The 23,582-nt window shown below is 38.8% G+C and overlaps 1 protein-coding gene across 2 annotated transcripts in view; it reads left to right on the top strand.

Moving 5' to 3' along the window:
- The window catches only part of LOC107852264 (ferredoxin-dependent glutamate synthase, chloroplastic), a 105,527-nt gene that overhangs the window by 59,881 nt on the left and 22,064 nt on the right, over nucleotides 1–23,582 (top strand). Inside the window, 3 exon segments of one of the 2 annotated variants that reach the window (NM_001324694.1) lie at nucleotides 21,799–21,894; nucleotides 22,034–22,231; nucleotides 22,320–22,394. In NM_001324694.1, the coding sequence (NP_001311623.1) occupies nucleotides 21,799–21,894; nucleotides 22,034–22,231; nucleotides 22,320–22,394 (369 nt within the window). 2 annotated transcript variants of the gene reach the window in all.

Genomic DNA, 23,582 nt, shown 5'->3' with positions numbered 1-23,582 from the left:
GTATCTTTTTATCACACAAGACTTCGTAGTCAAGCCTCTACTTCATCCACGCTGCACCAATACGATGAGTGCCATCACTGCCTATGACCCCACTACCCTGGATAATAGAGCCAAGATGTTTCAAAAGATCGCTCTTGGGCAGAGCTTGTGAGTCCAGACACACTTCCACGCCTTCTTCATGCAACCCCTCACTTAATTTGCACTCCAGATACTCCCTTTTGGTCCTGCTCAACTTAAACCCTTTAGCTTTCAGAGTTTCTCTCCACATCTCTAACCTATCATTCAAGCTGCTATGTGTCTCATCAATCAATACTATGTCATCTGCAAATAACATACATCAAGGCACTTCATCTTGGATACACTATTCTAACACATCCATCACCATGACAAACAGAAAAAGACTTAGAGTTGATCCCTGGTGCTACCCTAGGAAAATGCTCTGAGTCTCATCGTACCATCCTAACCCGCCTCTTAGTTTTATCATATATGTCCTATATTGCCCTAATGTAAACCATTGGTATGCCTCTAGCCTCCAAGTATTTCCCTCGGAGGTTTGTCGTAAGCCTTCTTAATGTCAATGAACACCATATATAAGTCCTGCTTCTTTCCTGGTATCCTTTCTACATGAACTAGATATTGATGCACGGGCCCGATTTATGTTATTTGTTTGTCTAAAAAAAGTGACACAAATAGAATTTAAATAATCAATTGTTAAAATAATTTAAGTTTTTAATTATTGTGAGTTATAATACTTTTTCTTTTCTTTCAATTTAACTGACACTTATATAATTTCAACAGTCAGCCAAATATGTTATATTTTTTAATTTTTTAAAGTTGTTAATTATGCGATTTATAATATTCTTTTACATAATTTTTCCAATAAGATATGAATACTTTCCGTCCCAGTTTATGTGCCATATATATATATATATATATATTAGAATTTTTTTGGATTTTAAAAATTATACATTAGAAATATTATTTGGTAAAAACAATTCTTAATCAACTTTGGTTTAATAAATTGTAAAAAAAGGAAATCTTTAACCCTAATAAATAGTACTACACGTACTTACCATTATTGGCACCAACTTCGATTAAAAAAACTATGTATAAAAAAAAAAGAAATCATTTTATCAGCATAATGGATTGAATTGAACCACATCACACCAATTATTATATTTCTTTAATTAAAAATGGTAGATTAGGCAAGCTTTTAGTTTTACAAAAGAAAGAAACCGAAGCAGCCAAATAAACTTATATGAGCAAAATATGTTTTACATATTAAGTTTGACACAATGAAATATTAATTTTTTGCTTTGGATTTGGAGTGATGTAAATGATTACAAGCCAACAGATAATTAACACCCAAAGTTTAAATTTCAAAATCGATTATGTTACTCCTATAAAATTTAATATAATTTTATCATTTCTAGTAGTAATCATCTAGTAGTAGTATATTTATCAAATCAGGGGTGATTTGTTTTGCATTTCTTATACAAAATACAACATTATTAGTTATTACGCGTTGTTTGATAGTGAATTATGTTTATCTCACAAAAATTATATTTCATTGTATATTTTTCTTTTGTTCTTGTTTACTTGATACGTATTGATTTGACACAAATCTTAAGAAGAATTCATTAGAAATTTATTTTATTAAATTAACTTTATTATTATACTTTAAAAATTTATATTTAAATATTAATATTTCTGTATAAGACAAAAAAATAAATCTTTTTAAATTTACTAAAGTAAATAATTTACAAATGTATTTTTGAAATATGAAAGCCAATAAAAATAATAAAATTTATTTTATTTATAAATATAGTTATAATTAATTAATACAAATTATTTAAATATATTAATGTTAAACAATTTAATTTATTTAAACCTAAATAAAATTGGTATGTGTTTACACTTACAATATTCAAATGTGTGGCATTATGAGGTTATGACATGCAAACAATTATTGGGCCCGCAATTAAGACCATGGGCCCTTAAAGGATTAGAATTAATCACAATAAATTTGTACAACTTTTCCAACACAGTGCACAAATAAATGCTACAGGACAGAAAAGTACAATGGAATCAATCATATCTTTGGGCATGATATGTAATTAAATGGAAGAATGTGGTTTTTTTTTTTTGTAGAGGGTAAGGTCTGTAATTATATGGAAAAAGGTGAACTTTTACTAAAATTTTTAATAAAGTTCAAATGAGATAGCAAAAAAGACCATTTTGTTAAGAAACTTTGATCTTTTAAACTCCTTTAAATGACATTAACATCCTCAAAATTTATTTTAATGTCTGCAAGTAGACATGTTGAAGGTTACACATCTAATATAGATAAATCATGAGTAAAAAATTAATAAATACTTTAGAATAAATTCATATTAGTAACTAAAGACATTATATGCTTAAATAATCATTAAAATACCAAAATAATTTTCAATTCATGATCTTCATCAACTTATAAGTATTGTATGTACTAAATCATGTTATTATGTGTGTTCCTTTGATATTTGCTTTTCTATCTAAATTTGCTTTCTCGTGATTCTTTTTTATTTTAAAAAACGTTATCTAATTAAGTGACTTTAGAACTTAACAGTTACTCCCTCCGTCCCGTTTTATGGTCACCTTTTGATTGGGAAAGATTTTGTGAAGTTTACCAAATTGTCCTTTTTAGGAAAGTATAAAAAAGGAGTACTATCTATAAACTTTGGTGGGATCAATAATGGTAAAAGGGAAATTGTGCCTTTAAATACAACAACAACAACAAACCCAGTGTATTCCCACCTAGTGGGGTCTGGAGGGGTAAGATGTACGCAGTCCATACCTCTACCTCTAAAGAAGTAGAAAGGCTGTTTCCGATAGACCCCCGGCTCAAGTTACGAGATACCACACAAACTCATAGTAAAGCACAGAACTAGATTACATAGCATAAATACGGCACCCATAAGTATTAGAAAACAGAGGAGAGCACACAGATTCGTAATAAAACATGGAACACGGGATCATAACAAGAATAAAACCCCTACCAAGTAATTCCCTACACTAGCAACCCAAACCGGCCCTAGTCTTCTGCCCTATTTCGCGTCCTCCAGACCTTCCTATCTAGGGTCATGTCCTCGGTGAGCTGTAACTGCTCCATGTCCCGCCTAATCACCTCACCCCAGTACTTCTTCGGCCTACCCCTACCCCGCCTAAAACCATCCAACGCTAGCCTCTCACACCTACGAACCGGGGCATCCATGCCCCTCATCTTCACGTGTCCGAACCATCTCAATCGGGCTTCCCGCATCTTGCACTCCACTGGAGTCACACCAACCTTCTCCCGGATAGTCTCATTCCGCACTCTATCCCCTCTAGTCAGTCCACACATCCAGCGCAACATCCGCATTTCTGCCACCTTCATTTTTTAGATGTGGGAGTTCTTAACTGGCCAACACTCCGCTCCATACAACATGGCCGGATGGACTACCACCCTGTAGAATTTGCCTTTCAGCTTGGGCGGCACCTTCTTATCACACAACACCCCCGACGCGAGCTTCCACTTCATCCATCCCGCCCTAATACGGTGCGAGATATCCTCGTCAATCTCACCGTTACTCTGGATCACGGACCCGAGATACTTGAAACTATCCCTCTTACATACCTCCTGTGATTCCAGCTTCACTACTACCTCATTCTCCCGCCTCACGTCATTAAACTTGTATTCCACATACTCTGTCTTGCTTCTGCTCACCCTGAACCCTTTAGACTCAAGAGTTTGCCTCCACACCTCTAATTTGTCATTCACACCCCCTCGAGTCTCATCTATCAGAACTACATCGTCTGCAAAAAGCATACACCAAGGCACCTCCCCTTGAATACGCCGCGTCAACACATCTATCACCAACGCAAACAAAAAGGGACTAAGAGTAGATCCCTGATGCAATCCTGTCAAGACAGTGAAATGCTCTGAGTCCCCTTCCGCCGTCCTCACCTGGGTTTTCGCTCCGTCATACATATCCTTAATTGCTCTGATATATGCCAGCGGTACTCCACTCACCTCCAAGCATCTCCAAAGCACCTCCCTGGGGCGGACCAAAAATGGAAAAGTGTGTCACATAAAAGGGGACGGAGGGAGTATAAATGCTTATCAACAAAGACATAATTAAAGTACCACTATATTGAATTAATTACGGCTTAGGGAAATATGGTACAAATTAACTTTCTTTAGTAAAATTACAATTTTTATATCTTGATAAGCTTGGGTCCAGGCCTCTTGCGACAAGTATAATTAATAAGCTTTATAAAATGAATAACTCTAAAATAAAATTCCCATAAAGAACCTTGTGTTCGAATAAGAATCTGATTTATATTACAAGTAAAAACTAGAAAGAAAAGTTCAATAGCAGGATCCAAAATTTATCAAGAATAGCGAACACTGCTATAGAAATCGAGTCACTGTTAAAGTAACAATTTTCAAATAAAAACCAGATTTTATCACAGCAAAAAACTAGAGCAAAAGAGCACTGAAATTTCAGTTTTCTGAATTTCGAACAAAGAGCACTAAATCTAATTTTGATCAAGTAAAAGCCAAGAGAGAATTCAACATTAGACACAATAGAAGTTTGTCAATACCAATCAATACTAAACCCAGTAACCATAAATACCCAGAAACAGAAAATTCAATTACAGTTTTGACAGGTTAACAAGATTACAATCATAGGGAAAATTAGAGATTACCTGATCGAACATTAGGATCTGGAGAAACAGGAACGGACCTTGAGGATACAAAAGTGATTTGATGGAGTCTTCAGAGACTTTGTTTTTGTGGTACAGAAGTGGTTTCTCGATAGGAGTACGCTGGAGGAAATTATACAAATAAAGAAACTATATACAAAAAAGAGGAAAAAAACTGAATCTTACCAAGATCTGAACAGTGTTATTAAAGGCACGCTTAAGCCCTTAGGTGAGCCTCAAAGTGTGTTGAGCGCTTTGCCCGCTTTATGTGCTCTTCATTTTCGTCATCAACTTTCTAAGGAATACTTTTCCTTGCCAATGAGTCTCTTCTAAAGAGGCGGCACTTAAGAATTGACATTTCACTTTATCGTAATTGTTTTTCAATTTGTTTATTCATATATGTGTCATTCATGCGTATGGTTATTAGTCTTGGACTAAACATAAATATTTGTATTTTTTCTCCCTTTGTGCCTTTTTTCATTGAAGCCATTTGCGGTTTAAGCGCCAACATACATTAGAGCTTTTTTGCGCTTTTCACTTTTGATAACATTGGATCTGAAGCTAAACACCAAGACGTGACCAAATCTGTGAATCTTGGATCAAATGAGTATTAGTCTGATTCCTGTCGGTAAGAAGTATGTGATTTGAAGAAGTCACCAGAGAATGGAATTGCTACAATTTGCCGGAAAAATGCTACCTACAAATTTTAACAATACTAGATGAATCTCTACGCTGATTGTTAGAATATTAGTAGGAATAGGAATATTAACCAAAATCCTAATTGGAAAAGGATTATATATGTCTATAAATAGTGTCAATGTAATTATGTAGACAACAATTTAAGAATATTTTCCCATATTTTTCACATGGTATTAGAGCATTGGTGAGAAAATTTCGGAAAAAAAATTATCAGTCACGTGTCAATTTTCGGTGACTGTTTGAGTCATTATCTGTTTTGTGGGTTTTGTGCAAAATACAACACTACCTAGAGGATCGGAAAGCTCTGGCGACAAATCTGATCAAAACCACCGAAAAGTCCCCAGCCACTCGCTCCCACACGCTTGCCGGAATTCCGGCGATATATGTCACACGCTGGCGCGTGAGCCATTCTCCGGCTGACTTTTTCGGTTCTTTCTTTTCTGTTGGGGTTGCCCAGCTACTCCGACCTCCTACTGGCTTTTGTTCTTCAGCTTTAACCAAGTTGCTCATATTTCGATCGGGGGAACTGTAATTTTGTCGACTTTATATTTTCTTTGGCGACTGAAAACTTTTTTTTTTCAGATTCCGGCTATATATTTTCTAATCTTTTACTTGGTGTCCTATGATTAAATTTGAGCCCTTAACGAGATCAGAAAATCAAACGTCACAGTCCATGAAGAATCGACGAGGGGAAGGTCAATTTGGAAGATCTCGTCCTAGGTGTAGTTATTGTAAAAGGCATGGATATACGGCCTAAGTATAGTCATTATAATAGGCTTGGACATACTTGTGGAATATGTTATTCTTTACATGGCCGACCACCTAAAAATGCTCATATTGCTCAGTCGAACACCACAGGTGATCAATGGATGTATTTATCTAACAAAGAATATAATGAGTATCTTCAGTATCGAGCAAGTAAGCTTATATCTCTTCCAATAGCTTCAACTGCGTAATATCCTATCTTTGGATCATGGGGTTGTGGACTCAGGTGCTTCTGATCATATTTCTGGTGACAAATCACTTCTGTCTGATATTGTTTATTCACAATCACTTTCTGCTATTACTTTAGCCATTGGAATTCGAACAGAGCCAAAAGGAGCTGGACAAGCCAAACCCATATCTTTTGTCACTGTAGACTCTGGTCTTTATGTCCCTAGTTGCCCTTTTAATGTTGCACCTGTTAGTCGTTTGACACATGCCCTTCATTGTAGTATAACTTTTTTTGATGATTCTTTTCTAATGCAGGACCACATGAATCACAAGGCCTTTACCATCTTACCTCTTCAGATTCCTTCACAACACGCTCTGTTATAGACCTTTCAGACCTTATTCACAAATGTTTGGGACATCCGAGTCTATCCAAGCTACAAAAGATGGTGCCTAGTTTGTCTAGTTTATGCACATTAGATTGTGAGTCGTGTCAACTTGAGAAACACACCCGTGCTACATTTTCACGTAGTATTGAGAGTCGTTCAGAGTCTATTTTCTCATTAGTTCATTCTGATATTTGGGGTCCTAGTAGGGTCGGTTAACCCTTAGGATTTCGTTACTTTGTTACTTTCATTGATGATTTCTCAAGATGTACTTGGGTTTACTTGATGAAAGATCGTTCTGAGTTATTTTCTATGTTCAAAAGTTTTTGTGCTGAAATACAAAACCAATTATGTGTTTCTATTCGTGCTTTTCGTAGTGATAATGCGTTAGAATACTTATCCTTCCCAGTTTCAGAAGTTTTCGACTCATCAAGGAATCGTTCACCAGACATCGTGCCCATACAATCCTCAGTAGAACGGTATAGCAGAAAGGAAAAATAGGCATCTCATTGAGACTGCTCGCGCTCTTCTCATTGAATCCCATGTTCCGCTGCGTTTTTTGGATGATGTAGTCCTCGCTTCTTGCTACCTCATTAACAGAATGCCATCATCTTTGATCTAGAATCAGGTTCCCCATTCCATACTATTTCCTCAGTCGCATCTCTACTCTATCCCCTCTCGTGTTTTTGGGAGCACATGTTTTGTTCATAACTTAGTGTCGGGAAATGATAAATTAGCCCCTTGTGCTCTCAAATGTCTCTTCCTTGGTTACTCTCGAGTTCAAAAAGGGTATCGATGTTATTCACCTGAACTTGGATGCTATCTTATGTTTGCCAATGTCACATTCTTTGAATCTCAACCTTACTATACATCTTCTGATCTTCTTGATATCTCTGAGGTTTTACCCATACCTGCAGTCTTAACCACACCAATCTTTGAGGAATCTACTATTACTTCTCCATCTCCAGCTGCAGTGCCACTACTTTTGGCTTATCACCGCCGCCCGCGTCTAATATTTTGTCCCAGAGGATTCATGTCATGCGCTTGACACTTCCCCTACCGCAGACCTGCCTCTTCTAGCCAATCAGTTGCACTTCAAAAAGGTATAAGATTCACTCGTAATGCTAACTCATATTATACTTTCTTGAGTTATCATCGTCTGCATCACCCCATTATGCTTTTGTATCATCTTTGTCCTCTATTTTCATTCCTAAGATTACAGGTGAAGCACTTTTCCATTCAGGATGGAAACAGGCTATGATTGATGAAATGTCTGCTTTACATATGAGTGGTACTTGGGTGCTTGTTTCCCTTCCTGCAGGTAAATCTACGGTTGGTTGGCTTTGAGTTTATACAGTCAAAGTTGGCCTGATTTCGTGTGGTTTACGACTTTCAAAGCGCTCCTGATGGTCAGGTTGATCGACTGATGGCTCGCCTTGTTGACTAAGGATATACACAGATATTTGGGCTTGATTATTGTGACACTTTCTTTCCCGTGGCTAAAATAGCATATGTTTATCTTTTTCTCTATGACTACCATTTGTCATTGGCCTCTTTATCAGCTGGACATTAAGAATGCTTTTCTGCATGGTAATCTTGAGGACGAAGTCTATATGGAGCAACCACCTCGTTTTGTTGCTCAGGGAGAGTATAGTAGCCTTATATGTCAATTGCGCAAGTCACTCTATGGTTGAAACAGTCCCCTCGAGCTTGTTCGGAAAGTTTAGCACAGTGATTCAGGAGTTTGGCATGATTCGTAGTGGAGCTGATCATTCAGCGTTTTATCGCCATTCTGAACCAGATTTGTGTATTTATCTGGTGGTTTATGTTGACAATATTGTTATCACCGGCAATGATCAAGATGGTATCCCTAACTTGAAGTGAAATCTCTTTCAACATTTCCAGATTAAAGACCTCGGCAGACTAAAATACTTTCTAAGTATTGAGGTTGCACAGTTCAGATAAGGTATTGTTATTTCTCAATGCAAGTATGCTTTAGACATTCTTGAGGAGACATGAATGATTGGATGTCGACCCATTGACACTCCTATTGATCCAAATGCTAAACTTCTACTAGGACAGGGGGAGCCACTCAGTGATCCTAGAAGGTATAGGTGGTTGGTTGGTTGGAAGGTTGAATTATCTCACAGTGACTAGACCTGACATCTCTTTTCCCGTGTGTTGTAAGTCAGTTTATGACTTCCCTCTGTGATAGTCATTGGGATGTAGTTGTTTGTATTTTGCGATATATAAAGTTTTCTTCAGGTAAAGGACTACTCTTTGAGGATCGAGGCCATGAGCATATCATTGGATATACAGATGCTGATTGGGAAGGATCACCCTCTGATAGACGTTCTATATTCGGATATTGTCTTTTAGTAGGAAGTAATTTGGTGTCCTGGAAGAGTAAGAAAAAGAGTGTGGTGCTCGATCCAGCTCCGAAGTAGAATATCGAGCAATGACTGCAACAACTTGTGAGCTGGTTTGGATCAAATAATTGCTGACAGAACTAAAATTTGGAGAAACCGGTACGATGGAACTTGTATGTGATAATCAAGCAGCCCTTCATATTGCATCTAATCAGTGTTCCATGAGAGGACCAAGCACATAGAGATTGATTGTCACTTTGTGAGAGAAAAGATACTTTCGGGAGATTATTACAAAATTTGTGAAGTCAAATGATCAACTTGCAGATATCTTCACCAAGTCCTTCACCAGTACTCGTATTAATTACATTTGTAACAAGCTAGGTACATATGACTTGTATGCACCAGCTTGCGGGGAGTGGTAGAATATGAGTAGGAATAAGAATAATATACAAAATCTTATTTGGAAAAGGATTGTATTGTAGTGTCTATAAATAGGGTGTCAATGTAATTATGTAGACAACAATTCAATGATATTTTTCCAATATTTCTCACACGGATTAGTATGAAAAATGAAAATGAGTTTCATAAGGATTAGGATACCTAGTTCAAGTACATATACGGTAGTAGACTTACATGTAATTAATTATATATGATAGGAGTCCTATGCATTGTGTTATTATACAATACAACTGTTGCTCTCATCTATAAACAGGAGTCTATTCAGCCGTGTAAAATCAATTCACATAATACAATATTTAGCATTCTTCTTTAGCTAAACCTTGCTAAGTTTCTTCATGGTATCAAGAGCTTTGGTCTTAATCCAAAATCAATTTGTATCCTGAATCCTATACCACACACAATGGCTAGTTCATCATCTTTAAGCCTCTCCCTTCACCGGCTTCCCTTCATCAACTCATAGCCATATGTCGTATAAAATTTAAACCCTCGAACTATCTTGTTTGGAAAACCCAAATTACTCAATTGATGCAGACTTTGGAAATTGGCGAGATTATTGTGAGGGATCCACCATCTAAGGTCATAGTAGATGAAAAAGGAGGACAGATACCAAAATCTAAGTTCCTTGAATGGGAATAAAGGGATGCCACCACTATTGATTTTGTGCCATCTAGGTGTACATCACAAAGCTCACCTGGTGAGAACCAAAAATCTCCAACAGCCAGTGTTTCAAATACAACTACAGGTTCATTGCTTGGTGTGTCCACAGGTATTGATATATGTGTTGATTTGGGTTGTCACCAGTGTCCACCTACGACATTGCAATTTTCTCCAAAGAATACTCATCACATGGTTACAAGCTAAGTTGCTTGGACTTAAGTGCGGGTGTCTGATATGGGTACAGATTTAGAGGTCGGATCCTTCACGGTCTCGATTTAAAGATTCGGGGATATGGATCTAGAGATGGATACGGGTGCGGAGATTCGGCGAAAAATAATTTAGATATCTAAAAGTAGAGGTAAAACATAAATAATGAGATATTATGCGGAAAACTAGAGGACAAAACATTGTTCAAGAAAATCCTAAAAGGAGATAAAATGAAAAACAATAACATAAAAATTTCTATATACAAGTTATTCCATTTTCTTCAATTTCATCTTAGCTTTTGTTTTGATTACATAACTTCTTAAATCTGTCCGGACTTTCCCAACCCTAAAATTGGTTGACCAGATCGGGTACAAATCTCACACCCACACCTATACCCCTGTCGTGTCGACACAGGTGCGGCACCGAAAGTGAAGAGTCCAAGTAACTTAGGTTACAAGGACAAAGTCAACAACCATGTCACACCCGCCAGATTCCTTAGCCCTTTTGGTTGCTGTTAATTCTAATCCCAGTGAACCAAGGAACCTAAAAGAAACATTATCTCAACCTTACTGGCTGCAGGCTATGAGCGAAGAAATGCAGACATTATATCAAAATAAAACCTGGAAACTTGTAAAACGAGAACCTTAAATGAATGTAATTGGATCTAGGTGTGTCTTCAAGTCACAAATGGAGGCGGATGGCGCAATTGAGAGATATAAAGCTTGTTTGGTAGCGATAGAATATAATCAAATCGATTTTGAAGACATGTTCAATCCGGTGGTGAAGGCTATAACAATTCACATAGTTTTAACGGTAGCAACGGTTCATGAATGGCCTCTTCACCAACTTGACATAAAATATGCCTTTCTCCATGGGCGTCTCAAAGAGACTGTCTATATGAAACAACTTCTAGGTTTTGAAGAGACTATTGTACGAGATCATGTTTGTCCACTCCAAATGGCCATCTACGGAATAAAGCAAGCACCGAAGGCTTGGTTTCAAAGGTTTAGGCCATTTTTTTTTTAAGATTCAGACGTTTGAATCTGAATGCACATTTGAATGATTAATATGTTGTCTCCAAATCTGAAAACTGAATGATTAAGATTGTTTTTCAACCTCTGAATATGCAATTTTTTTTAATTTGTATATATAATAAAATAAAAAATATAATTTAAATAAAAGATTAATTATATATTAGAAAAGTATGTAATTTCATACAACAAAATTATTATTTGATTGAGAAAAAATATTTTTGTTTGTTAGTGACAGTGGAGATGGTTTATAATGGTGGTTGCGGTGACAATGGTTGATGTTAGTGATTAATAATGTTGGTGGTGATAGTTGTGATGGTTGGTATTAGTGACTGTTATGATGGTGGTGGTGGTTGTGATGTGACGTCGCTTGATATTAGTAGTTTGAGGTGTTGATTGTGTTGGCTGAAACATGAATGCATGATGGTTGACGATGTGTTGGTGCTAGTTGGAGATGTTGTTTGTTATGATGGTGGAGATGATTGTTAGTAGAGATAATTGTAGCGATAGTAGCGGTTGAAGTGGTGGTAGAGGTGGCGTTACTAGTGACAATGGTGATGGCGGCCGAAGAATGTGCGGAGGTTGTGACGTATTAGTCGTAGTTAGTAGTGGTGCTAGTTATGATAGATGAGTTGGTCGGTGGTAGGGATTGACCGGTAGTGGTTGATGATGGTGGTGCTGGTGACGGCGGTGAGTATAATTAGAATAATAGAGGCAGTAGGTGTGGTAGCGATTGACAATAGTAGTTGGTAGCGATAATTGTTGTTGATGGTGGTTGTGATGGTGGAGGTGGTGGGTGGTGGTGGGTGGTGGGTGGCAATGATGGCGGTGGCAGAGGTGGTTAGTGGTGGTGACTGCTGATTATGAATAGAGTGGTGAATATTATCCAATACCAGAATATCTCTTCAGACCTATTAAGACTTGATTTTAGATCTAAATAATTAAAATCTACTCAGACCTATTAAGAGCTAAAATCTTAATAACAAGCAAATGCACTTAATGGTCTGAAGTCTGCTATTCAGATTCAGACCTGCATTAAGTGCAAACAAATGAGGCCTTAGTGAAGCTCGTCTTCACCTAAGCTTCCGAAGAAGCCATGCTGATTCCTCTCTATTTGTTTTTTGTCACAAAGGTGATATCATGATTTTATTGTTACATGTTGATGATATAGTGATAACTAGGAATAATATCAAAGCTTATGCATGTGGGGGCTGGTTGGAGACGGAGGAGGAAACAGAGTTAAAAAATCATCTCAGATGGGCACAAATCAAGGCCAAAGGTCTTCTGGAGAAGATTCCTACTACTGTGGTGGTGGAAGATGGTGAGTGGACTTTCACACTACTGATATGGTGTGAAACGCCGGTGAAGTTTAGAAGAAATAGTGTTTCGTACTATCCCAGTGATGACGTTCTCATGAAGAATGCTGGTAAAGAAATCAAGAGAATCTTTTCGGCAGAGTCAGAGATGAAACATCAGAATGGAAAAGAAACCGCAGTGAAGAACATAGCAGATATCAAAGAAGATAGAGTCTTTTACACGATGGACAACAAAGGTGCGTGTAGCAACAAAAATGAAGGGTAGGGACCCACAGGGCATCTTTTAAATTTAATGAAGGCTGGGCCTGCTTGTTATTTAAAGAAAAGTGGACCAGTTTTTATAGGTCCCACAAAGTCAGATTTAATTGAAAGATCGCCTCTACCAATTGAGCCTTTTACTGAAAAAGCTAATATCAACCTTGAAAACACCATGGAGCTGGAAAACTCTTGCACGTTCAACTGCAGTGGAGAAATAAGGGAGATAGAACGGTGAGGAGGGACTGCTGATGACATGCAACTCTAGAATTCAACTCCAATCGGATGTGCAACACAAATTTCAAAAGCAGTGCAAGAAGTAAGCACAAAAAATGGGACAGTAGGGACAATGGAGGAGGAGGTAAAAGCAGGAGATAAACAACTGATACGATTGGAGGAATGAACACCTATTTAATGCGTTTCTAGTAATTGTGATACAGAGGTAGCAGGTAGGGTATCTTCATGGGTTCAACAAAATATTCTCAAGTTGAGCAAGGAATTTGGAGCTATTTTTGATGACTTTGAAAAAGAAAAAGAAGCTCTACTCGTAAAGCTGGAGCAAAGGATAAAGCCTACAATGGAGTCTATCAACAATAACCAGTTGGTGCCAAAAGAAGTGAGGAACCTAATTTCCGAATTAAAGTACAAGGGTGGAGAACCTAGGAGTCAGCTAAGAAAGGGGAGGAGACCTTATATAGGGGATCAATGAAAATCAGAATCATGTCTTGGAATGTTATGGGGTTGATAAAAGGAGATTGGTGAAGCAAATTTTACACCAATGGAGGGCCAATATTCATGTTTTGATAGAAACAAAATTAGGGGGAGATGTGAAGAGTGTGCTAGGGGAGCTATTGGCTAACAGTTGTGGGGGGGGACACATTTAAAAGCTAGGGGTAGTAGTGGGGGGATTTTGATTATGTGGGATATGAGGGAATGGAAAGGGGAACTGGTAGAAGTCGGGGGACAAGTGATCACTTGCAAATTCACCGGAGTTGACCAAGAGCTGACTTGGTCACTCAGTGTTGTATATGCATATTGCAGCAAGGTGATTAGAAGGGAGTTGTGGAGTGCTTTGGTGGCCAAGACATTTGTGAGTGCAAGTGGGTGGTTTGTGGTGACTTTAGTGTCACTAGATTTATAGCCGAGAGAGTTGATTGTCACAGAATTTCAGGGGCTACGTCTGAATTTTCTGATAGCATAAATAATTTGGAGCTGGTAAATTCTCCTTTATTTGGAGGGTCTTATACATGGAAAAGTGGGGACAATCATAGAAGTGCTTCTTGAATTGACAAGTTTCTGTACTCAGCTGATTGGGAGGATATTTTTCTACAAGTGAAACAGAACGTGCTTCCAAGTATAGGGTCTGATCATAACCCTATCATGCTGACTTGTGGGGACTGGGAACTTAAGAGGTCTTCTTTTAGATTCGAGAATTGGTGTCTAGAAGTGGAAGGATTTAAGGAGAAAGTGTGTGGTTGGTGGAATTCCATCCTAAGTAGGGTGGACCTGTTTTTGTTCTTGCTAACAAACTAAAACTTCTTAAGAAGGAGCTAATTCAGTGGAGTAAAATCATCCGGGTGAACTGGAAGCAGAAGAAAGGAGATTCTAAACAAATTAGCTCTTTTGAAGTTTTTCAGGAGCAGAGAAGCCTCACTAATGGTGAGGTCCTTCAGAAGTCACATCTAGCACTAGAATTTGAGGAGGTGGCAAAGAGGGAGGAAATAGCTTGGAGATGAAGATCAAGAGTGCAATGGTTGAAATCTGGAGACCAAACTCCAAATTCTTCCACAGGGTTGCTAATGCACATGAGAGATATAATCACATAAATTCTCTGGAACTGGAGGGGCGAAATATCACAGAACCTGAAGCAATAGAAGTTGCTATTCTGGATTACTATTAGAACCTGTATAAAGTGACTGAAAAATGGAGACCCGAGTTCAATGTCCATGATACGAATGTGATCTCTGTTGAAGATCAAATATGGTTGCAGGGGAGCTTTGAGGATGAACAAGTATGGGAGTGCATAAAGTCATGTGCTATTGATAAGGCACCTGGCCCTGTTGGTTTTAATATGAACTTCTTCCAACTTTTTGGAACCTGATCATGATTGATTTGATGGGAACTATGCAATATTTTCATGAGCATCAAGTGTTTGAAAGAAACATGGATGCCACGTACATAGTCCTTTTCCCCAAAAAAGGAGGAGCAGTGGAATTGAGAGACTTCACGCCTATTAGTTTGATATCAGTAGTCTACAAGATTATTGCAGAAGATCTAGCAGAAAGGCTGAAGAGGGTGATAGACAACTTGGTTAACGAGCACCAAATGGCTTTTGTTAAAGAGAGAAATTATGGATGCAACCTTGATAGAGTTAGTGAATGCATTGACGCAACAACTAGAAGGGAAGTGGCTAGTGTGATGTGTAAGCTGGATATTCAAAAGTCATATATGATCATGTAAACTGGAACTATCTACTGAGCATTTTAAAACAGTTGGGATTTGGGGATAGATGGCTAGGGTGGATGATTTTTTGCATTAAAACCATCCAGTTCTCTTTATTGGTTTATGGAGAACCTATTAGTTTTTTTCCATCTACAAGAGGGTTGAGACAAGGAGATCTTTTATCCCCTTTCTATTCATCTTAGCAATGGAAGGGTTCAGTAGTATGGTAAATATTGCAACCCAAAATAACTGGCTCAAAGGCTTCCAGATACGGGGTGATAATATGGGGGATTTGGAAAATTTTCATCTTTTTATATGCAGACGACCCCATTATTTTTTGTGAAGCGGAAAAGGAGTAGATTAGTTTCATTAGAGTACTACTGGTGGTATTTGAAGCTGTTTTAGGGCTAAGGGTGATTTGAAGCTGTTTTAGGGCTAAGGAATGTTTTCCCATAAAAGAAGTTCCTAACACTCAGATTATGTGACAATTCTTAGGATGTGGAGTGACAAACCTTCCCACTGATTATCTAGGTATGCTACTTGGGAGTAGACATAAGGATGTGGAGATTTGGAACAATATTGTGGAAAAAACTGAGAAAAGCTCGCCCATTGGATGTCTCAGGATTTCCCTTGGGGAGGGTCACTCTAATAAACTCAGGTTTGGATCCTGTCCCTACTTATGTGATGTTCTTATTTCCTATCCCGACCAGAGTGGTGAAGAGATTGAATAGATTAAGAAGGAATTTTTTATGGAATGGGAAAAAAGAAAGGGGAGGATATAACCTGGTGAAGTGGGAAGTGGTTCAGTTGAGGAAAATGTAGGGGGTACTTGGCATCAGAAATTTAAAAATTCAAAATAGCAATCTTTCGATGAAGTGGTTATGGAGATTCAGCAAGGAGGAAACCTTACTCTGGAAAGAGGTCATCTCTCATAAATTTGGACAGGATACTTTTTGATGCTCTAGAGAGTTTGATACCTATGGTGTTGGAGTGTGGAGAACTATTAGGACTCTTTGGTCAAAGCTGCATGCAGACTCTAGAATTAGGGTAGGCAATGGTGACGGAACCAAGTTTTGGAAAGATACTTGGATCGGGCAAACTACACCCCAAGAAGCTTTTCCTGATTTAATGACCTTAAGTAGCAATCTTGAAGTTCATATCAATCAGTGTTGGTCCCCTCAAAGTTGGAATCTGAATTTTAGAAGACATCTAAATGATTAGGAAGTGGAAAGGGTGGTTGAGTTGTTGAAATTGGTGGAGGACTTCTAAGTCACAGTTACTGAAATTGATTCTCTGAATTGGAAACATAAGACGGATGTCATCTTTTCTGTGAGTAGGCTTTACAAAAATGAAAATAATGCAGCTCGAACTGAGAGGTTAGAGATATGGAAAAGAATCTCGAAGAGCATGGTTCCAACTAAGGTAAAATGCTTCACATGGCTAGTAGTAAAGAAGCTCTGTCTTACTAATGAAGTACTACAAAAGAAGGGGAGAGTAGTGGTGACCAGATGTTTCTTGTGTAATGAGATGGGGAAACAAACAATCACCTATTCTTACACTCTTAAGTTCACCACTCAGATTTGGAGCTTGTTTTTCAGCCTCACAAAGACAAGAGCGGATCATGCCTGAACGCACAACTGACCTGATGAGTTGCCGGATTAGAAGAGGGGGGAGCAAGAGACAGAGAAAATGGGGGAGGGTGATACCCTCGTACATTTGGTGGTCATTATGGAAGGAAAGGACAGGAAGATGTTTTGAAGATAAGATCAAGTCCATCCATGATATAAAATGGAGTTGTTTAGTGTCTTTATTTTTTTGGTGTAAAGAAAGTTGTATAGAGGAGATAGATGACTTGGTAAACTTCTTAGGTGAGCTGTAGAGCACTAGGGTTAGAGTCTAACAATTTAATGTAACAGTGTTAGTGTTTTTGAAGGCAGCCAACGGTCCTTAATTGTTGAGGAATGCAACAGTAATAATTGTTAAATCTCCAAACTAGATACTCACTTTGCCTTAAAAGATTTGGGCAAGTCTCCCTTTTTTTCTTTGGCATTGAAGTTGTGCCATATATAGATGGAACCTATCTTAGTCACAAGTGAAATATGCTAAGGACATTCTCAAAAAGACCATGATGCACTGTGCTAGAGCAATCCATACACCATTGTCACAGAAGAGTGATTTCATCTCACAACTGGACCTCCCATGATGCCTTTGATTATTGAAGTACAGTTGGAGGGCTTCAATATCTTACAGTAACACATCCTGACCTTACTCGTGCTGTCAATCAAGTGTGTCAGTTTATGCAAGCTCCTACAGCTAAACATTGTTAAGGTGTGAAATTTATTCTTCGTTACCTTGTTGCGACTATAAATTTTGGACTTCAAATCACTTCCAGGTCATTACAGGTTATTGGCTTCTCAGATGCAGATTGGGCAGGATGTGCTATCACTCTTCGATCAACAACAGGACTTTGTGTGTTCTTAGGTGCTAACTGCGCCTCCTGGTCGTCTAAGAAGCAACATACCATGTCAAAATCTAGTGCCGAAGCTGAGTATCACGCTCTTGCTTCTCTTGCAGCTGAAACCACGTGGATTCTTCATTTGTTACAACACCTCGGAGTATCACTTGCTTCTCCTCCAGTCCTTTATTCCGACAATATCTATGCCTTACATCTCACCAGTAATCCCATTCTCCATGCTCGCACAAAGCATGTTGAACTAGACTATCATTTTGTACGAGAGAGTTGCAGCTGGTGCAATGGTCACTAAATATGTTCCAGCGGCAACTCAAGTGGCTGACATTTTTACGAAGGCATTGACAAAGCAGCAATTTCAGTTTTTACGGGGCAAGCTTGGTGTTGTATCACATCGTAAGGATTAAGAAGGTGAGGGCTTATCTCTAATACATCAGGATTAGGAGTGATACTACTATTTCACTCATGTAGTAGATGATACATCACTGCCAACCTCAAGCATGAGGCGGAATGAAAATGAGTTTCATAAGGATTAGAAATCCTAGTTCAAGTACATATACGGTAGTAGACTTAGCATAAGTATGTAATTAGCTATATATGATTGGAGTCCTAGGCATTGTGTTACTATACAATACAGCTGCTACTCTCATGTATAAATAGGAGGCTATTCAGCCGTGTAACAATCGATATGTAGTACCTGTTGTAGTCATATTTGGTATCTATCATTAATGATTGAAAAAATATGTAGTATCTAAAGTTTGCTTTTTGCTCTTTCTTGTGTTCTCTCTATATCTGATGTATCTTGCAATGTAGTAGATGATTATTAACATTATCTCATTTTTTATTTCTTTTAGTAAGGTAAGTAATTTTATTAACATTTTGGGGAACCCCGTGTACATACATCAAAAGGAGAGAACAACAACAATCAACAACAACAACAAACCCAGTGTATTCCCAGCTAGTGGGGTCTGGGGGGGTAAGATGTACGCAGTCCATACCTCTACCTCTGATGAAGTAGAAAGACTATTTTCGAAAGACCCCCGGCTCAAGGCACGAGATACCACACAAACACATAGTAAAACACAGAAGCAGATTACATAACATAAATACGGCACCCATAAGTATTATAAAACAGAGGAAAGCACACAGATTCGTAATAAAACATGGAACACGGAACACGGAATCATAACAGGACTAAAACCCCCACCAAGTAATTCCCTACACTAGCGACCCAAACTGGCCCTAATCCTTTGCCGTAATTCGCGTCTTCCAGATCTTCCTATCTACGGTCATGTCCTCGGTGAGCTGTAACTGTTCCATGTCCCGCCTAATCACCTCACCCCAGTACTTCTTCGGCCTACCCCTACCCCGCCTAAAACCATCCAACGCTAGCCTCTCACACCTACGGACCAGGACATCCATGCCCCTCCTCTTCACGTGTCCGAACCATCTCAATCGTGTTTCCCGCATCTTGCACTCCACTGAAGTCACACCAACCTTCTCCCGGATAGTCTCATTCCGAACTCTATCCCCTCTAGTCAGTCCACACATCCAGCGCAACATCCGCATTTCTGCCACCTTCATTTTTTGGATGTGGGAGTTCTTAACTGGCCAACACTCCGCTCCATACAACAAGGCCGGACGGACTACCACCCTGTAGAATTTGCTTTTAAGCTTGAGCGGCACCTTCTTATCACACAGCACCCCCGACGCGAGTTTCCACTTCATCCATCCCGCCCCAATACGGTGCGAGACATCCTCGTCAATTTCACCGTTACTCTGGATCACGGACCCAAGATACTTGAACTTATCCCTCTTACATTCCTCCTGTGCTTCCAGCTTCACTACTACCTTATTCTCCCGCCTCACGTCATTAAACTTGCATTCCACATACTCTGTCTTGCTTCTGCTCACCCTGAACCCTTTAGACTCAAGAGTTCGCCTCCACACCTCTAATTTGTCATTCACACCCCCTCGAGTCTCATCTATCAGAACTACATCGTCTGCAAAAAGCATACACCACGGCACCTCCCCTTGAATACGCCGCGTCAACACATCCATCACCAACGCAAACAAAAAGGGACTAAGAGTAGATCCCTGATGCAATCCTGTCAGGACAGTGAAATGCTCTGAGTCTCCTCCCGCCGTCCTCTCCTCGGTTTTCGCTCCATCATACATATCCTTAATTACTCTGATATATGCCTGCGGTACTCCACTCACCTCCAAGCATTTCCAAAGCACCTCCCTGGGGACTTTGTCGTAAGCCTTTTCCAGGTCGATAAACACCATGTGCAGATCCTTCTTCCTTTCCCTATACTGTTCCACCAACCTCCGTACCAGGTGGATTGCCTCCGTCGTCGAGCGGCCGGGCATAAATCCGAACTGGTTTTCCGAAATAGACACTATTCGTCTCAGCCTTACCTCGACGATAGGTCCAATCAAAATATAGTTCTCAACAAAATAGGTCCAATCCACTATAAAATTTTTGGGACCTCACAAGTACACCAAAAGTAAACTAGATACAAGACACTACTCTTTAGTTTTGCGAAATCAAGTTCTACCCCTTCAAAAGCCCTCCAATTCCTCTCTTTCCAAATGAGCTACATGACCCAAGGGGCCAAGGCTCCATGCTCTCATGCATTCCTTCCCTCTTTTAAGAGTCCAACTTTGTAAAGTCTCCTTCACTGTGCCCGGCATGACCCATTGCATCCTAAACAAATTTAGAGCCACTATCCATAACCGACTAGCCACCTCACAGAAGGAGATGATCTACACTTTCGCCGCCACTTTTACACATGAAACACCATGTGGTATGGATGATTTTCTTCTTCTTCCTTGGTGCTCTAGCAATCCAAATGGAATCATGAGCTTTTCTCTCTCACTAGTAACCTCTTATAAAAAGAGCTAACAGTGAATTCACCGTCACCACTCTACTGCCATCTCCATGCATCCAACAAGTTGTTTGAGACATGTTTGATGTGTCTAGCCCATACAAACTCTCTACCAAATTGTGAAATTCTTCCATCTCCCAATCATGAATGTTCCTTCTGTATCTTAAGTCCTAGTGGATAGCACCCTCGTGAGACCTACAAATTTGTTGGACTGTCAACTCTGGCAAGAAACACGGTATAAACTTGGAAAAGCTTTCTTCAACTCGATCTCATGTGGTTTTCCCTATAGGTGATTGCTTTCTTCAAAGATGTCTGTTATTATGAATCTTTGACATCATTTATTCATGATATAACCTATCTAAATTGTATGAATCTTCTTGTGTAAATCTTTCTAGATTTCATCATTTTGGTAACACAGGTTTTCTTTGCCCTTCTTAACTGAGGGAAACATTTTTAAATCTTGAAGTTAATTATAATTTATTTTTTTGCACGCCTGTTAAGAAAGTGCATATACACTAGGTATGTTGTTGTTGTTGTTGTTGTTGTGTTAAGAAAATGCACCTTGGGCCTAACTGGTTCTCCAAAACTAGCTCACTAGGTGAGGATCACCCAAAACTATAAGGTAATAACAGTCCGTTCCCTCGGCCAGTATGGACCTAAATATGCCTCATCCTCGACTCCCTTCATTGAATAATGGAGCATGGACAAAATAAGGCGAAGACCCAAAGTAACCAAGAATTGAAATGAGTTTGGCTCTGCTACCATCTTAATAGATTGACCTTGAGTCTAATTCAACCTTAAAAGCTAGCTTATGAGGTGAGAATTACCCATGTAAGGAGACAACAACCTATCCCTAATTCAGTTCTGACACTTAACACATGGAAACCTTGAGGCGTGATGTTATTTCAAAAATCTCACATAATAAACTAAGTCCTTTCGGTGGTTGCATCATTTGCAGATATCAGGGCATGATGGGGGAACTGGAGCGAGTCCAGTAAGTTCAATTAAGCATGCTGGTGGTCCCTGGGAGCTTGGACTTACGGAGACGCACCAGGTTAGTTACAGTAGAAATGAACCATTTTTGGTGTCTATCTCATAATTTTTCCCCTTTCATGGAAATAAGCTGCATTTAATACTTTCTTCATTGTAACTCTGTTCTTTTTCTATTTTCATTCTTTGAATGCTGTGTGCAGACACTCATTGAAAATAGATTAAGAGAAAGGGTTGTTCTTAGAGTTGATGGTGGATTTAAAAGTGGATTTGATGTCATGATGGCTGCAGCAATGGGTGCAGATGAGTATGGATTTGGCTCGGTAGCAATGATAGCCACAGGTTGTGTAATGGCCCGCATATGCCATACAAACAATTGTCCTGTTGGTGTTGCCAGTCAGGTAGCCTATGTCCCATTTTCAATCATTTTTATCATGCTTAGTGATAATCTTTGAATTTTTTAACATTTATGTTCTCAAAAACTGTTAGAGAGAGGAATTACGAGCTCGGTTCCCAGGTGTTCCAGGAGACCTTGTTAACTACTTTTTGTATGTTGCCGAAGAGGTAATCTTATGCTCACTTGTGTAAAGTGGTTGAAGAAATTCTGTTTTACATTTGATCTTTTATATTTCTTTAGAAAAGACATAGACTGTTCATTTCGTTGTTTGTTTCCTGGGCTAACTTTGCAGTATTCAATTATTTCTTCCGTTCCAATTTATGTGTCACACTTTCCTTTTTGGTCCGTCCCAAAAAAGAGTGTCACCTTTCCTTATTTGGTAAATATTTTAAGGCACAATTCCTCTTTTACCCTTATTGGTCCCACTTAATTTTAAAGATTGTACTCCTTTTTTCCTTTTAACTTTTCTAGACAGGACAATTTGGTAAACTTCACAGAATCTTTAACTGTTCCCAGTCAAAAGGTAACATAGAAAATGGGATGGAGGGAGTATTTGAGAGAATGTTATGGTTACTTTGATCATTTTTGTTAATATTAAAAGGAATATGATTGTATAGATTGGCCACTTGAAAAGAATTGTAATATAGTGTCTATAAATAGAGCTCAATGTAATAATGTCAAATACACAGTGTCAATGATATTTTTCTCCATTATTTCTCTCACATGGTGTCAGAGCATCACTGAGAAAAATCTGGGAAATCCAGTGGCATCACCATGCGTCAGTTTCAGCATCTTTGAATTGTTGTTTGCATCATCTTCTTCTTTCCCGTGTTTGCAAAAACCAACTGCCATCAAACTCGGCAAGCTCCGGCGCTAAAACCCCAGAAAAGCACTCCACTCTCTGGGAGAACTCCGCTCACGTACCCTCACGAGCGACTTAAGACCTCCGGCGCGTGAAGCTTCTTCCAACATGTTCTTTTGAGAGATTTTTTTCTGTTGAGGTCGCCGGTCATTCCGAGCCTTTCCATCAATTTTGGTTTGGATTTCAATCACCGAAACCCTATTCCGGCTCCGTCAACGGGCTTTTGCGGCGAGATTTGGATTTTCTGACAACCAGATCTCTGTTTCCTGTGCGTACCAGTCTATATTCTAGGAATCGTCAATCTTATTTCAGATCTGAGGCCACTGCAATTCTGATTTCAGAATTTAGGCTGCTTTCAAGTCAAATTTCACAGGATGTCTTTCAGGTTTGACATTTCTGGCTTCGAAAACATGCGAATTGGAAGTTCAATTTTATGATCACTTCAGATGGGAATTTCAATTATTTCTCTTGGGCTTCCTCAGTGAGTTGTTAT

The sequence above is a fragment of the Capsicum annuum genome, chromosome 3 (assembly GCF_002878395.1).
Source record: "Capsicum annuum cultivar UCD-10X-F1 chromosome 3, UCD10Xv1.1, whole genome shotgun sequence".
In the NCBI taxonomy this organism is placed as follows: Eukaryota; Viridiplantae; Streptophyta; class Magnoliopsida; order Solanales; family Solanaceae; genus Capsicum; species Capsicum annuum.
Note: the sequence above shows the minus strand (reverse complement) of the source record. Positions and strands in the feature narration are given on the sequence as shown.